Source organism: Fukomys damarensis, unplaced genomic scaffold (genome assembly GCF_012274545.1).
Source record: "Fukomys damarensis isolate Sample0158 unplaced genomic scaffold, DMR_v1.0_HiC HiC_scaffold_24, whole genome shotgun sequence".
Classification (NCBI taxonomy): Eukaryota; Metazoa; Chordata; class Mammalia; order Rodentia; family Bathyergidae; genus Fukomys; species Fukomys damarensis.
The window spans coordinates 42,467,458-42,485,354 of NW_022900936.1; the positions used below are offsets into that span (position 1 = coordinate 42,467,458).

A 17,897-nucleotide genomic window follows, 5' to 3' on the forward strand; every position below is an offset into this window, starting at 1 on the left:
TCTCTGTTATTTTGAATATTTGATTTCCTTCCAGGAGCTACAATTTTGAGTCAGTGTCCCTGTCAAGACAAGTCTGATTTACACTGATAGATAAAGAAGCAATCAGACCCCATATCTATACTAGATGCAGGCATCAGCATACAGTAGAATTAGGGTGAGGGTGCCAATGGCATGCTTTTTCAAGTCTAGAACAACTCGGGGCTGATTCTAGCCTCTAGCCATGGAAAGTGGGCTTGTGTCCTTTAGCTCAAACCCCTTTAGGGGTGTCTTTCCAGTCTGACCATAACTTCCTGACCATGGCTGTCTCCTGTGGCTGTTTCTCCTCCAGATACTGTTGGAATGCAAAACTAGGAGAATCCTGCGTTCAAACGGTCAACCCTTCCCTGTAATCACACCCAAACAAGCATTCTCTCCAGGGATGTGGCAAGCTCTCAGACTAGATTCAGTCACCAGCTGTTGGCTGTCAAAGAACTCACATGCACTCTTCCCATAGCTCACAGCACACTCTCGTCCATTCCACCTCTGAATTTCTCCCTGATGCCTTCTGGAGTCCCCAGCTTTCACTCTGTAATTTCAGTCTTTCTTGCTCCAGAGCTGTGAGCCAGGAGCTAGGGAGAAAATGCAGATTGTTGTTCTTTCTCTTCTTCACATTGTGTTATTTTTCTTCAATTTCTTTTGTAGATTTTTCATTTTTCTGTCAGATCTTTCATGGTTCCCGGGGATCTACTTCTTTGAATTTTTTTTTTTTTCTTCTTCTTCTTCTTTCCCAAGTTGCTATTTTCTAGGATCTGGAATCCACATCTTGCAGAGGCTGAGTTGTTGTTGCTTATCACCACTCCGCCATTTTCCCAGAAGTCCCTATGTCTAATTTGAATTTTTGCAAAGCATTTTTCTGCTAAGGACAATGGAAAAGACAGCATGTAAATAAAAGATCCTTTCTTGTTCCATATATTTTTTTCATATAGTCCAAGGAGAAGTCCTCTGTAGGACTGAAATACAATTTGATCACACAACAGGTTCAGGATAGATTCTAGCTATGTCTAGAATTTTATTGTAGGTGTTAGGTTGAGTGGACTCTGAGGCGGGAAACAGCTGCCAGGGAGGAAAGGCCTAATGAAGGTGTAGTGACAGAGATGCAGACTATTGGACCAGGCTTCTGGAACCAGCACAGTTTTATACTAGTTTGGGGAAAATAATAAAGATTTGTCCTGATTGTTTTTCCATGTCTCAACAGTATCAATAGTCCTTCAATTGCAGATCATACCTTGTGTGGTGGAAATGAAAATCTAGAGTTACGTATAACATAATTTCAGGCAGCAGACTGAGTGGGATGGATGAGGAAAAAGAGTAAATCCTTAGCAGACAACCCTGAGAATGGTGAAACATTCCCAAGAACAGTAAATTTGCAGATGCTCTTTTGATGTAAGAGCATTTCCAAATTGTGGACTACCTTTTATTAAGTGAGCATCTATAGATTCTTAGGATTATTGCCAATTATGTTACTAAACCAGACTGTCTCTTCTCTGGAAGTGTAAGACATCCTTGACTTCAGCATTCACAGAGAAATGGGCAAGCCTTCATAAGGCAGTTACAGAAGCTATATTCAGATTTGTATATTTCTAGTATAGCCACAATCATAGTGTGTGAGAGGAACAACCTAAGAGGTACAAACTGTTGTGTTTAGGAGGAGCTGAGTGGAGAGCTTTGCTGTCTCTCACTGCACCTCTGTTCAGTGAGTATACTCCACTGTCTTGTGGTTCTCTTCTCTCACTCTCCAGGAAGTTATGCTCTTACCATATGAAGAACTGACTGATCCAGTAGCATCCTTATGCTTCATTCTGTGGCAGACCTAAAGAAGGAAAGTTTTCTTTGTTGGTCCCACGCTATTTGTGATGCTCTGTGTGCTCTTTGGCATACCCACTCTTTGCTGTTGTGGCTGAGCAGCAGTATTGGAAATCGAGTAGTATTCCACCTGAGTTTTCTAAATAATCACTACTTTATGTATTAGTAATTTTAGCATTTAGGTGATGCTAATTATTGATCCTCCTGAGTAGAGTCTCTCTTTCCTATAAAACTATCAAGTATTAGTTTCAGCTGAATTTAGAGATGCCCTTAAGTCATTTCTATCAAGAATGTGGCCCATACAACACCCTACATCTGAACAACATGGGGCAGAGGATTAGTTTTTGAATATATAGATCACTTGACCTCATTCTGTGGGGCTTTCTTAAAAATCAAGTCCAGAAATCCTTTTTATAAACATCGTTCCCTAAGTGATTCTGATGCAAATGAATAGGGGTTCTGAGGGAATGAGAAGGCCAAGAATTTTGGTTCTTTCATTACTCCCAGCACCAAAAATAGTGGCTGGCACTTCTTATCTGTTGGGAGGGTGAGTTATTTGGACAGTTTCATGCTTCTTATCTGCTAGGGGTTATTAAATTTTGTTAGAAATTAATAAAAAGACTATAAGGTATCTTAAGACACTCAATGAGAATTACTTGAACTTTAGATGGAGTATGTGCCTCTTTTTTTTTTTGTTTCATGATCCAGATGTTCTGTTTCACTTCTGGTACAGATTTGGTAAATGCTCAGTAGCTGTTGGATTCCTAGTTCTCAGCTATGATTTGAGTAAAGTTGCTTTAAAATTTAATTATTTCTGTCTTACACTGACCTTTTATTTGTGGTCCTTAGCAAGCTTACTCTCAAAATTTCAGTTACATAACATGAAGCTATTTGGAAGTGCAAAGTAATTTTATTTGTGTCTATGTGTTATTATTGTTGCCCTTCATACTCTGTAGTGAGCAAAGTGTATGCTTTCTAAAAATATTTCTATTGAAATATTCTGGGGTCCCAAAGGGCTTTAAATTGTGAGAGCAGACAATAAATAAGGAAGGATTGTTGTCTTTCATGAAGTTTTTTTGTTTTGTTTTGTTTGTACTGGTGATCTAACTCAGGACCTTGTGCTTGTGAGACAGGCAACAAAACCACTGAGCTAAATCCCCGACCCTTTCATAAAGTTTTTGATCAGTTGGATTTGAAAATGTTTATCTTTTCCTTGTTTTTTTAAATCTTAAAGTACCATTCTAAGACTTTGGAGTTTTTCCTGTTAAATTTTTTTAACCTAAGCCGGGATATATCTAAGTATCCAATGTTTTGAGTATCTGTAGCTTTTGGGTTTTTTTTCTTCTTTTGTTTTGCTTTTAAATCAAATGAAAATTTCATTTTCTGTGTTCAGTCAATTTTTCCCCATAAGCATCTATGTGTTTAGAGAAAAATGATGCAGAATAGGTATGGTCAATATGTTTATTCAAGAGTTATGTACTTACTTCCTCATTAAAAAAGATACTGATGTAAAATAGGTTTTTTTGGATAAAGATAAGCATAAATGGATTAACTATTCAAAGATTTTGAAATTCATTTAACAAATAATATTTGAGTAACTTCACAGTACCAGATATAATGCTAGGCTCTGAGATACAGACATGAATGATACATTTACTGAATTTCATAAGTGCACATTTTAGTTGGGCAACTGGACAACCAGCCATTGAAATAAGAGCTGTAAATGTGTGAGAAGTACGGCTCGGTAAGAAGAGAACACAAAGAACAAAAGTAAAGCTAGAACTAGACTGTAAAGGATTAAGAGTTGGTTTGGATAGATAAGGATGTTTCAGGAAGGAGAAGAAAGTGGTTTGCTGGCCTGTGAACTTGGTATATTTTACCAAGGTGAAGTTCTAGGTGACAGGTCTATTTAGACGTAGGTCATAATACCTTTCTTTTTCTGTTCTGAGAACTCTTCTTATTTATATTCATCAACTGATAGAGATGATTGAAAGGATTTTTGAAAAGGAGAGTGTCTTGATGAAATTCAAAACATTTTAGCTGTCATGTGAAAAATTGAAGCAGAGAAATCCTAAAGACACAAGAGACTAATGTGAGACCCTCATAATCTAAAGTGGAAGTAGTAAAACCTTTAATTGAAGTAGGGATTTTTGGGGCACTAAAGCAGAATTTTGAAATGTGTTTGTTTTAAAACAACACATTTTACATTTGTGGACTAACAATAAGAATCATTGGACTTTAAGTTCAGAGACTTTTAACAAATGTCAAGTAATATTTATTTTGGTGATTTAAACTTTACATTATTAGTAGTACTTATTTTCTCTATGCTTATATGCTGGTTTTACTGTTATGTATTTCTGGCATGTTTTTGTGTGCTTAGTGTATAGTTGGAGTGATTACAGCGTTTTGAAAAGACTTTCTGCCTTAACCACTTACCAGTTTACCCCAAGCCTCATTTGTTTATATGCTGACTATCCTGATTGCCCCTCGGGGTAGGTGTTATTTCAACCAGTCTATCTTGTATTGAATAAATTTGATAAAATCATTTTTCTATTTCCTATTATATTACCTTATAAAAATTAACAAAAATGAAATTTTTGATCATCCAGTATTTAAATAATTGAATTGCTAAATGGTTAATCCCATGAACTCAGGGCTGCTTTTTGTGCAGAGCTTTACTGTTGGGAAAAAAAGTTGTACCAGTTAATTTACAAACTCACTAAGGTAGTATGTTTATAGAATGCTCTGTACATAATAAATGAACTAGAATTTCACAAATCTTGAAGCACAAACTGAAAGACTAAAATTTAGTGGTTGTTGTATGCTTAGATTTTAGACAGGACCTTCAAAATAGATTGTAGTTACAGAATTTACTTACAAAATCATCAAAATGATTATTATACTTAACTATATTCCAAATCTTTATAACAGATTCATTTTATATATATTTCATGAGTAGGCTTTTTTTGATTTGAGCTTAAACAGATTAGTATCAAATCACATGAAATGAAAAAGAAAATGAACAAAATCATATTACTGGGCCTGAGGTCTCAAGTTTGATCCGCAGTACCAAAAAAACCACCACCACAACAAAAAAATTACAAACAATATTGTGTCCACAGATAAGGCTAGAAAAATAAAAGGAACAAAACCCTAACTCTTACCTTAAAAATAGTAACCATTTCAATACTATTTTATATATCTGTTTATATATAATATTTATTACATAGGTTACAATTCTGTATTCAGTATTATTTCATTTTCTTTTTTCATATTTTGATTTTTTTCCTACACATTTCTTCATGTGTTTACTGCACGGCTCACAGCTATCTTTTTTACATGCTAGCTTTTCCTGTTGACATTTGAAAGGTTTAAGAGCATTGCTATATCTCATTGGTCTTTGTATTCTTGCCTGTAGTCTGGGACATGATGAAAATTTAATCCAGTATATTTTCTGAGTGTTCATGGCTTTTCTGTTCCTGTATATTGTCACTTTTAGATCCTTGGATATTTTGTATAATAGAGCTGGATATTACAGATAGAAATCTAAGTAGCAGGCATTTTATCTTTTCTTTCTATCCCTTCTGATTTGAGATTGGCCTTTATGTGATCTGAAATACTGACCCCCTTCCTTCTGGTCTCTACCACAAGTGATCACAATTCCTTGTTTTGTCCACTGAGAGTTACCTTCTTGCTCATGCTTATCCACTGCCACATCACATTAAAGTCTTTCTACTGAAGGTAAGACAAAGATCATGTTCTGTAACAGGTTGAGCCAGTTCTTCATAATTTTACATCCAATGACTGCTCATTTCATCTCCTGTCTTGCAGGAATATCTCTGCCTTTTCTGAGTTCTGTACTCCAGTCCTATGTTAAAAACAAAAAAACATGGGTTCCTGAGAGTGCCATTTTCTCTACACTGCCTACTTTTGTACCTCCTTTGAGGGCACTTTACTGAGTGCAGAATTGTATCCTTTGTGCTTCATAGTACTTTATTCACTCTTTAGTTATAACACTTAGCAAATTGTCTTGTTAAAATTTGTTTTTTCATCAGTCTCCAAAGTTAAACACAGTTTTCGCACAGACACAGATCTGCTTGTTTTTATGTTCTAAAAGCCAAGTACAATCCTTGGCATGTGGTAGACAGTCGTGGTAATCTTCACAGTGGTGCTACTCAATTGGTCTGGGATTAGGAAAGTATGAAAACAAAGTATGTAAACAAAGATACAAACATTTAGATCTAAAGTGTATTTTTGTCTGATAAGCAAAGTAATTAATGATGGCATCTCTGAAGACATCTATGAAAGTATTCCAGACAAAAGACAATTAAAAGCGACTGTCTGGAAAATTGGATTCCTAAGGCAGCATCTGGGACATATTTGGGGCTAGAAAAACCTGCAGCTATTTTTGAGTATTCCCAGAATTCACTAAATGGACCTGTGTGTTTATAATGATTTACTGAACAGAAATAACACTCAGCATAAACATTAAAAAAATAAAATAAAAGAGGGCAGGGGAATTAGCTCAATGGTTCCGCCACCTGCCTTGCAAGAACAGGAACCAGAGTTCAATCCCTGGTGCAAAAAAAAAAAATCTAGCCAGGCGTGGTGGCGCATGCCTGTAATCCCAGCACTTGGGAGGCTGAGGCAGGAGGATTGCTGTGAGTTCCAGACCAGCCTGAGCTCCAGGTCAGTCTCAACTACATAGTGAGACCCTGTCTCAAAAAAACAAAATAAACAAACAAACAAACAAACAAACAAAATAAATAAATAATAAAGACCAGACTGTGGAGAACCTTGACATAAATAAATGTTATGGTGTTAGCACTTTCCCATATTACTATAGTCATACTTCGTTGCATCATTAGTACAGTGTGATTATCAATATAAGAAGATAAATGAACTCATAAAGTTTGTGAAGCCTGGGTGAGCATATATGATTGTGTTTTTCAACTTTAAAGATTCAAATTGATGTATCCTCGGTGTAACATTTTCTGTATGAATATTGGGAGCATTCTAGATGAAGACCATTCAGTTTTTTGTTTATGTAGGAACTTTTATCAGTTGAATAATTCTTTTAATTTCAAAGAAAATTGTGTTTTTTATTTTCCAGTGTTGAAACTGAGCCCATGAGCACAAGTCACAAAAAAGAAAATGTGCTTTCATCAGAAGCAGTAAAGGTATAGTTTTCAATTAAAATTAATTTCATTATATTATTAATAATACCACACAAATAGTTTTAATCTCTGTGCATTCTTTTAGATTCTATCATCTTATTTTACATTTTAAAAAGACCTGTATTATTACTTTAGGTGGAAATCCAGTTCAGCACTGTTGGATATTTGCATCGTGAGGTGAAGTGGGAGGGAGAAACCTTGAGAAGGGAGTTCAGATAGTCATGGTCTCAGTTTGATACTAACCAGAAGTGTACCCTTTGGCTGAGACATTTAACATCTCTGCTTTAGTTTTCTAATCTGGAAATCAAATCACATGATCTCCTCTGTCTCTTTTCCCTAGACATTTCTTAGGTTTAGGTCATGTTTTTTGAAATGCTACAGATAGCTAATAGTGCTTTCTGGGAACAGGAATTAATGACATGTTCCTACATGTCATCACTATGTGCTGGATGTGTTTAGTTAGCTCATCTATAAATTGGCTTTTTTTTTTTTTGCTTTTACAGAATAAGCAAAAAATGTATAAGTTACACACCTACCTAAAAATTATTGATGAGTTTGAAAATTACTAAACATTTCAATCTTTATTTTCTTAAGTTATTTTTTTACAAGTTAATGTATGTTTGGCAGGTTAGGTGATCATATTTTTGTAGCTATCTCACAATCATAGCTTTAGGTTTCAGTTTTGTTTTTTTTTTAAACATGATTTATGAAAGTAAAGGATTATAATTTCTAGGGATTTCAGGATAGTGAAAGAACCAAAAAGTCATCTGAATTTTTTATTACCGTTATGGGTACTTATTAACATTTTTGAAGATTATATAAAATCTAAGTACATTGAGTATGATAAGTATAAAGTTGGTATTTTTATTCCTACCTTCTCTGTAATTGTGAAAAATAAATTTATTGAAGGAAATAATCAGGATTGGCTTGCTTTCCTTTCTTCTTCCCTTGTGAGTTTAGCTACTAAATCCTGCTTCCAGCTTTATAATATCTCTTCTGCTTTTTTATAGCCAGTAAGCAGCCAGCCTGCTGTTTTGCCATTATATGGACACTCCAGCTTTCTTCATTAGTTTTTTAAAAAGTATGCCATGAACTACCCTGTGCAAGATTTTCACTTCTAATGTTACATATGAAACTTTACCCATGTATACTTCACAGGAAAGCTGTTTCTTCTGAGATCTCAAATCTACATGCTTCTTCATTTACCAGCTTCTATACCCCATCTTTTAATTCCTCAGGGTTTCTTTACTTTGACCTCCACCAAACCTTTAGGCTTTCTTTGCTTCCTCTTTTTCCCTTGGTCTCTACTTGTAGGGAACTACTTAGCTTACATGTGCTGGTCTAATAGTTCAGCTAAATAAAACAAAACAAAATTCATTCTTCATATTTGAATGTCTTCCTCCAGAGATTTTCTTCAGAAAATCAGTTTTGTGGATTCAGTAAATGTATATGGTTGCAAATATAGTGAATAGGCCTCCATCCTAATAGTCCTTTCTGTTGTTCTTGTTACCTTTGTCCATGTTAACAATCTTCTTTTTATTTTTTCTTAATATCTTAGAGTTCCTAGAATGATTTCATGTGGAGTCTGGGCCTCTAAGTACATGCTACTCATAGTCATGATCATGTTTCTCTTTTAATTTGAAGACTTTAGGGTTACTTATATGTGGACACTTGAGTTAGACCATAACAGAAAGGGCATATGACATTCTCTCTGTGGTAGCATTTTGGCTCACATGACTTTCTGTTTTTTTAACCTTCTGAAAAGTACTGGCAGGATTTCTTCAACCTAGCCACACAGAACCAGTTGTTCAGGACTGCCGCTGTAGGCATCAGAACAAATATGTATGTTGGTAATGCCAATAGCCCATAACTTAGGAGGAAAACTTTTTAGAAAAGATCAGTAACAGCATTTATTACTTTGCTATTAAGAGCAGTCTTAATTGAAGATTTTTCATTTAGCAAGTGGCATAAAGCATGCTGTCTCTTTTCTTTCTAATGAATATTTTCTAAAAATAGCACTTCACTGTAGTTTGACATTGCTCATCATACTTCCATATTGTTAACCTGAATTTTATAATGCCTTCATGATAAAAAGGAAAAACAAAGTGTGCTGTATTTCCCTCTCAAGTCTGACTCATAGATTTATGTATAAGAGGCATATACTATATATATAAATTTTGTCGTATTTGATTTTAAAATACCAAATCAAAATGACAGGGATCTGAAGTTATAAGGCAAGTTTGAACTATTAAAATGAATTATTTAAAATAATTATAGCTATCTTTTATCTTAGATATCATTAAATTCTTGGTTCTTAAAATACCTCATATATGCTACATATGTTCTATAATACTGGTGGCTACTTTTACCATTTTTATATATTCCTCTACTACAACGTATATTTCTTTTATATTAACAGTTTTTTTTATCATGCCAGAGAATCTTTCACATATTTAGTTCACAATCTAAAATTGTCTTGTAGCCTTAGCATTTGCTGCATTCACACCCACTTTTATTTAAAAGAGAGGTAGGCATATTATTATGCCCTGCTTCCTTCTACCTATTTCAGAGTAACAGTCATCCCTTTCTCCCTTCTAAGGCTGAGTTCCCTAAGGCCTTACCTCCATGCAGTGGGTATTGGTGCCAGTACTTCCTGCCTTCTTGTATCCTGCTTTGACTGCTTCTATACCTTAGTCTTCACTGGCTTCTTCCCATTTGCCTCAGCAACCCCTACATTTCCTTCTAAATATGTATAGGTTAAGTCAGTGGTTGTTTTCTTTTTATGGGTCTGATTTCCTTTCTTTTTGTTCTATCATTTCACTTTATTTCTGACTCCTACCCTAAAATTTCTTACGAAAGTGTGCCTTAAGCACTGTTTAGTTTTTACAGCCTTTTAATCTGGCTTCTTTCTGTCCTTTAGTTTCTTTAGACAGAAAACCTGAACTGTGCTTTTCACACGTCATGATTGCTCATCATTTAGCCATTGAATAAATGAAAGCCTTTCCAAGACACCAGCACATTTAAAGTGACCTCTTGCTAGCCATACTCATGGCCTTTTTTTTTTTCTCACTTCTTACTCTGTTTAGCCAACTGCAACTTTTGCGGGGTGGGTACTGGGGATCCAACTTGGGATCTTGTACTTGTGAAGCAGGCAGCAGCACCACTACGCTAAATCCCTGGCCCAGGCACATTTCATTTTCTAAGTCTTGCTCTTCTTCTAATAAATTTCTTTGATCTATCTTTGTTTCTATGACACTGACCTTTCTTGCTTCATTTCTTTCCACTTCTTTCACTGATTCTTTTCTGGTCAAATATCTTTTCATGTAGATGTAGATATTTATCAAAGTTCTTAACCCTCCTTTAATGTCAGTACTCCAAAGTGATGTATTCTTGTCTTAGGCCTTTATCATTTGGCACCCAGATGTCTACCTGAAATCCCTCCTGTGCTCCAGATTTGATTATCAATATTCTGGACATTTCTCTCTGATTGCCCCTTTGCTACCTCAGGTTATGGTGCAAGTCTTACATCTTCAATCATATTCTACACTTTTTTGTGGTTTTACTTCTTTTGTTTATATGGGGATGGGGCAGTGATGGAGGTGGAAGGTAGTAACTGTTTGAGACCAGAAAAGAGCACTGGAGCTTAACTATGCATTTGGAGATTTTCAGATCAACTGTTTGCATTTAATTCCAAATGTCAGTCTGCTAGTGCGTTATGCCTTCAAATCCTGAGTAACTGTGGGATGGTTTCCCTTATGATTGTAGTCTTGTTTTTCAAGACACTTGGATGGAAGTTTTTTTTCCATTCAATTACTATACCACCATTTATCTTTGAACATTTACCTTTTCTGAAATTTCTTTACTTTTAAAACTTTCCTTATTCATACATGTTACTACTACGTGACTTTTTTTTATTCAGATCAGCAATTTTCACCTTTTTTTCCCTCTGACAGATATGATGGATGACTATGTTGGAGGATCTATAATCAGAGACAGTTACTTGATACACTATATATATCTCTTTTATTATAACATATAGAGATGAAAAGCTGTGGAAGCAATATCATGGATATAACCTTGATTCTATTTCATATCAATTCATTCTCTGGCCCCCTCTCCCTCTCCTTCTTTCTCTCCCTCTCCCTGTCCATCTCTTTCTTTTGATAGGTCTTGTTACCCACACTGGTCTTAATCTCAAGGGCTCACACTGTCTTCCCAGGTAGCTGGGACTACACACATGAGCTTCCATGGCATTTTTAAAAAGTGAAATTTCAGTTTTTTAACTAATAGCAAATACCATGGACATATCATGGTATAAAAGTTACAGTATTTGTTGTAGTCAGCTTAGGCAGGGCAAACTAGTTTATGGCTCAACTTCCTTTCCTACTCTCATTCTCTAGTGAAAAAATAATTCTGTAATAAAGATGTAACATTTTTTAAACAAAATTACTTTAACAATAGGGGATAAATAGTTCACTTTACACCTTAACATTAGCTATAAATAAACTCAATAAAAAACAAAAAGAAAAAAATAGCTATAAAATCCATTAAAAATATTGTGACAAATATGTATCAGTAGTTACTATGGTGTTAAACCTCACCCACAAACTAAATCTATTATGTTAAAGATAATTAGTGATTTTAATTTAAAATTGTAGCATCATTGAAACTGTAACTCAAGATAGCAGTAACAATAAATTCATGATACAATATTTTCTTAAAATTGAATTTCAGCTGTTAGTGGGAATTTCAACTACTGGCAAATTTGCCAATATGTGGCAGCCAGATGTCTTAGTAGAATACTAAAATTCTCTAGTAAGCAGCTGGTTTCAGTTTATGAATACCAAACCTCAGAAACTGTTAATAATTAAAGTTATAGTCATACTCATGATGACAGCATAAGAAATTGTTTCCTTCTACCCAGTGGTGACAGGAAAGACATTAGGTAGATGGATGTCAGATGGAGATGTTCACTAGAAAAACATTTATGCCATTTTCATTCTGAAAACCTTCACGTAGTAAAGATTTTCATGGCAAAGAGAGCAAGGAGTAAATACTTTTGGAGTAGGAATTGCATTGTACAAAGATGTACTGTAGTGTGAGAGAGAAGGTATGGTGATTGGGAGTGGCAGACGAATGAGAATGTATATGATGACCTTAAGCATTCCTAGCATTGTGAGTGGCAAGAGATGAAATTAGAGAAGGTCACAGGGGCTAGATTCACTAGAATCTTGAATGCCATCCAGGGAGTTTGACAGCAGTGCACAACCATTGGAAGACTAAGAATGATCATATTTGACTTCTAAGTGCTTTCTCTGGCTTTTGAATGGGCAGCAGACTGGGGGAGGGGCAACAGGAGTGAAAACAAGAAAACTTTAAGAATTATCTTATTTGACTTCTAAAAGATTCTCTGGCTTTTAAATGGACAGCACACTAGGGGGCAAAAGGAGTGAAAGCATAGCAACTGGTTAGGCCACTACAGGCACTATTCTAGGGAGAGATCATGTCCTGATATTTTGTCTGACTCTAAGTAGTGGGATTTTATAGTTTGCAGAAAATGGAAGAATGCAGATAAAGCATGATCAAGTTCAGTTTGATTGTATCAATTTTAAGGTCTCATTGAAGCATCCAGATGGAGATAAATGTCTGGTTGATAATGAAATATACAGATCCATAGTTTAGAAGTTTGAGCAGAAAATATAAATCTGATTAGTTGCATCTGATTAATGACATCTGTGAAAAATAGCTCATAAAAAGTACATGAAACAAAAGTAGGCCCATACTGGAAATCAGAGGAACATGATACATAAGCCCAAGAAGGTGATCTCTAATAAATGGAAAGGATATATTCAAAGAAAAGAAACCTCAGACTTACGTCATGAAAGCCAAAGGAAGAATGTTATATATAAAGCGATTCAGCCTCACTTTCTTTAAACACATCATATAATATCAGGACAGAAAAAAAAGTCAATTGAATTAGTAAGTAGGAGATTGTCTCTGAGAGATCATAGTCAGAGCATGATTAGTGGTGGCTGGGGAGCCAGATTGCAGGGATTCAGGGAGTATTTGGGAAGAAAGAAAAAAAAAAGTTGGTGGGGGTTAGTAACTCCTTTTTAAAGAAGTTTATGGTGAAGAGAAAGGAAAGGGCTGTCTCTACCCACATACTTTTTATGTGGTAGAGGCTTGCAGGGAGGAAAATGAGCAATGAAGATTCCTGAGGAAACAACAAGAGTTGTGAGCTGGTGTCTGGTTGGGGAATTCACTTTGGGAAATACACTCTTTCCTCCTTTCAGGTATGGGTAGTGAAGGAAGCAGGCCAGATGCTGCTACCACAGTGCAGGTAGAAGGGAGAGACTCAGTGAAGACTGAGGAAATGTCTCTGAAGTAGAAATCAGAGTAGTGAGTGGTGTAGTAAGCATACTCAACTGGTTTTGGCCTTTCGGTGACTTGGGCTTGCATTTCCCAGGAATACTCTTCCAAATCTACTTTATTTTGGGAGCCCTAACCTTTGAGGCCCACCTTCTACTCCTTTACCTTTTCTCTTACGTTCCTGAGGTCATTGTCCAGGGTTTACCCACTGTCCTTACTTTACCGCAGGAGAAGAAATGTCTCTACTCATCAACCTTCTTCCTCATCACTTTTTATTCATTTTCTGGGATCTGTCATCCATCCCTTACTTTCCACTAAGTATAGAGCTGACCCTCAAAACAGGAACAAAAAGCCACTTCTATCTTGGAACTTAAATATCATCATTTGTCATTCTTCCTATTTAAAATATCTCAAATGGCTTCCTTTCTGTTTAGTGACCTTTCCTACATCTTTGCGACCTCTCACTGCATAGTACCTTGAGTTTAGGACTATATTCATGAATTTCTGAAGGATTATGACTATATTTCATGCAGTCCTAGGGATTTTCTGCAGTCTTCATTCCTGTAGTTATTCCAAGATATACTTAAGTGCCTCTTATTCTCTTATTCTTAAGCACATTTCAGTGTGCTAGAGGTACTGCAATGAATAAAACATACTTTTCTGCTTTTTTGAAGTTCATTTTCTCAAGCAAGACACAGATGTAAAATAGTGTGTTTGTGTGTGTGTCTGTGTGTGTGTTTACCAGCAAGTACAAGGAAAAAAATTAAATAGAGGGACAGGAAAATTTGAAGTAAAGAGGCTTGATAACTTAGGTAGTGGTGGGAGGGATCTTTAAATGAGGCCTGGACGAGGTGAGGGGGTGTGAGTCATATAACTATCTGGGGAAGAAGTTCTAAGCTGAGAGAAGAGTAAGTGCAAAATTCCTGAGGTAGGAGTATGCCTAATGTTTTTGAAGATCTCTGAGGATAGCCCTCTCTTTTGTTGACCTGGCAGTGGCATTTGGCAAGTATTCTTTGTCCTCTGCCTTTGGGAGTCTGTACTGACCTGGTCTGCTTTTGGCCTTTTCCATCTCTTTCTCTGATTTCTACACTTTTTTAATGCCTGCCTTTCAATCAATTTGCTTTAAACAGGGCTCTTTCATTGCCCACCCACCCTTCCTCCTGCAAATAGTGTATTGCCAATTGCATTCTTTTACTTCTTTTTACCAGACAGGTCAACTTGTGGACCAAAATTTAATGTGTTCAACATCTAAGTATATATAGCCCTGAATCCACCCCTCCAAAAGCCCTAATTCTTTGCTTTTTATTTCCATTTCTTGGCTTAACTATTCAAATAGATGTCAAATGTAGGTAATGCAGTTATCTTTGACTCTGTTCTCCCTCATTCTCCATTTCTAACTGGCTGTCCTATGAACCTTATTCTGTATCCTCTATACTCCTGTCAACTTTACTAACACCCCTGTCATAATAAACATACTTCAGACTTTTTTGCCTGGGAATGCTATACCTTGAATCTAGAATGTTCTTCTCAACTTTTAGAAGGAAGTTCAGATGTCACCTCCTTTATGAAGTAATTTGTCCCCATTACTGATCGAATTAGTTAGCATACATCGTTCAAACCCAACACAATGATAGATTGATGAGTATTTTACAAGATTATAAGCTCCCTGAAGGCCTGAATGAAGTCTTTTTTAATCAGTGCACCTAGTGCTTTCTTCTGTTTCCCTCTGTTGAGCATGTAGTGAAGAGAGAGAAGATAGGTAAAGTGGGACAATGTGTATTGCATTACAATACGCTGAGTATGAAGGCAAAAAATTAAAAGTTCTTAAGATGCATATTCCTTCATCAATAACATTCATACATTATATCTGACATCTCTGAGAGGAGCTGGAATCAATATTTTGTTCGTGTTTACTTGAATCATGAGTGCTTTCATTCTGCTGACTCTTTAGAACAATGGTTGGCTGAGTCCTTAGACAGTGGTTGGCAAGCGGACATGGGACCCACCTAATGAAGGCCTGTGGCAGGGCTGAACCCCATTGTTGTCTAGGCTGAAGGCAAAGAACATCTGTTTTAGATCAAAATTAAGATTTTAATTATATAAATACAAATTTTACTGTAGGTGTTTATGTTGAATATGTTTCTAAACTTAGAAACTTTTTTTTGTTGAGAGTATTTTAGTTAATAGAAAAATGTCTCCTAAGATTATGAGAGAAAAATTAGAAAAATGAAATATTTGAGGAAACTAAAAAAAAATCTTTCACAAATTTACAATATAGAGTTCTAGAAGAGCAAAGAAGCTGAAAATTGAGAGGAAAGAGAAACAACTGATTTTTAAAAATTGTATATAACACTAGAAGTTTAAATGTGAAGGCTTAGTTTAGCAAGATGTATCATCCACATTTTGAAAGGAAAGAATTATGCTTTGAAAGGAATCCTAAAGTAAAAATAATAGTTGAGTCAGTAAAATAAATACTAAATGTGACAGAAATGATTTGCCTTAAGATTTTAGTGATGTCAGAAACAGTCATCTCCATGTTCTCTTAATTCCCTTTCTTATACAGACCAATGCTCCAATTTTATAGTACTTATATGATTCTGTTCAGTATTGTGGTATTTGGGGGTGGGTACCAGGGATCGTACTCAGGGCCTTGTGCTTGTGAGGCAGGTGGCAGAACCACTGAACTAAATCCCGGGCCCTGATTTGTGGTATTTTAATGAGCACCATGTAGGTCAGTGCCGTTAATGACTGTGCAGAATAAAGTCAGTCATATTAGTTACAGAAATGAATTATGATTTTATTCACTTCATAGTGTTAGTTCATTTTGACCCAGAGAGAAATATGTTTGGAAATTACAACAAAAATAATTGGAATAGTCAAAGTTCAAAATGTGTGTTTGATATATATGAACACTTCCAACCTGTGAACTGATCTGTCATCTGCCAGACTGAGAGACAGTTTATGCTGTGAAATGAAGAGAGGCCTCCTCTGACTTAAAGTGCTGGCTGTTAACTCTTAGAAGGTTGGGTGGGAGACGTGGAGCAAGTAGGATCAAATCGCAGTCAGAACCTACATAAAGTAAAACTATTCTAAAAGACTGTCAGTATTACAAATACAGAGCCTTACACATTATATTAAGGTCCTAATGCAGAAAAATGCAGAGTTTAATCAATCATACAACTAAGGCAGGGAACAAACTTAAAATACTGCTTACTTCCAGTCAGTTTGCTTGGTTAGGAGTTTCTGAACATTGTCTCAGCCTTTCATGTGCTAAATATGATTAGTGGTTAGTGGAATGCTCCTTTAAGCTGTTTTGAATATGGATTAAAACATGGAATGAGGTGAACAAATGACATTACAATTATGGGGCTCTTGCTTTCTTGTTGATCAGCTTCTTACATTTTATGTGAACCTATAGTACCCTAAGGTGATTTTACTCTGTGTTCTTTTTCTGACTCACTCTTGAGTTTCTTTTTATAAGGACTCAGAGGATGGCAGATGACAGATACTATTGGATGTGCATTCCGTTCATAAGTATGTGAGCCAGCATGTTTGGAAGGCAGGATGAGTTGGCATATTGGCCTAAAGTGTTTTGTAATCTCTGCTGAGTATGAGGTGGGATGCCAGTGTAATCTTTGCTGTAGCAGCTTAATTTTCCCTCATGTAGAGCAGACATGACTGTGAGTTACTTTACCTGTAACTTAATTATGAGCAGGCAAAATGCACCTTTCCTAACATTTAATGTCTGTAAATAATGAAAATAATTTGTTTCATTATATATCAGGACTTCCTGTTGTACCATGAAGGGATCAGACTTAGCTTTTTTCTCTGAATTTTTCACCGTGTCACTGTCTTGATCTTCTTAAAGAACACTTTAAAATAATGTACCTGTGTTGGGAATTAACACATTCTGAGCTGGGCATGGTGGCACATGTCTTTAATCCCAAAAATCTGTGAGGTTGAGGCAGGAAGATTGTATGTTCAAGCTTAGCTGGGCAATGATGAAGTGGTCTATTTAGGTTTGATTTGTTTAAAATACTGTCCATTAGCTTTACAATAGCAATGGATAAATTAAATAAACATGATCTGTTCTTTTACTTGTCTCTACTTACTCTCTTCTCTGTTTTGCATCCTAACTTCCAGTCCTAGTAAACTCCTTAGAATCTGATACCTTCCTAAACACACACACACACACACGCACTTCACATAGTCACTTTTAGGTCTCGTTCTGAGACTACACTTCCTCTAGGAAGCATCCCCCTATTACCTCATCTGCCCTCCTATTTACCCAGGCTGGGCTGATTAGTTTTGCTCTGGGTGCCTATGTGCTGTTCTTTTCCCTTTCACCATCTCTACACAGAAGTCGCAGTGACTGACTGTTCACAGTGGATGGTAAACCACACGAAAGAGCAGAAGCTGTCAGTTTGGTTCACAAATGTTTCCCTGGTGTCCAGTACAGAGTGTGTCATGTAATAGCTTATCAGTCCATCTTTTTTTTTTTTTTTTTTT

The 17,897-nt window shown here is 36.0% G+C and overlaps 1 protein-coding gene across 1 annotated transcript in view; it reads left to right on the top strand.

Annotated features, from left to right (window-relative positions):
• The first annotated feature begins 296 nt into the window (after window positions 1-296).
• The window catches only part of Crybg3 (crystallin beta-gamma domain containing 3), a 92,586-nt gene continuing 74,985 nt past the window's right edge, over window positions 297-17,897 (top strand). Inside the window, exons 1-2 of the mRNA XM_019210799.2 lie at window positions 297-385; window positions 6,956-7,022. Coding sequence (XP_019066344.2) covers window positions 297-385; window positions 6,956-7,022 — 156 coding nt within the window. The remainder of the gene's footprint in view (window positions 386-6,955; window positions 7,023-17,897) is intronic.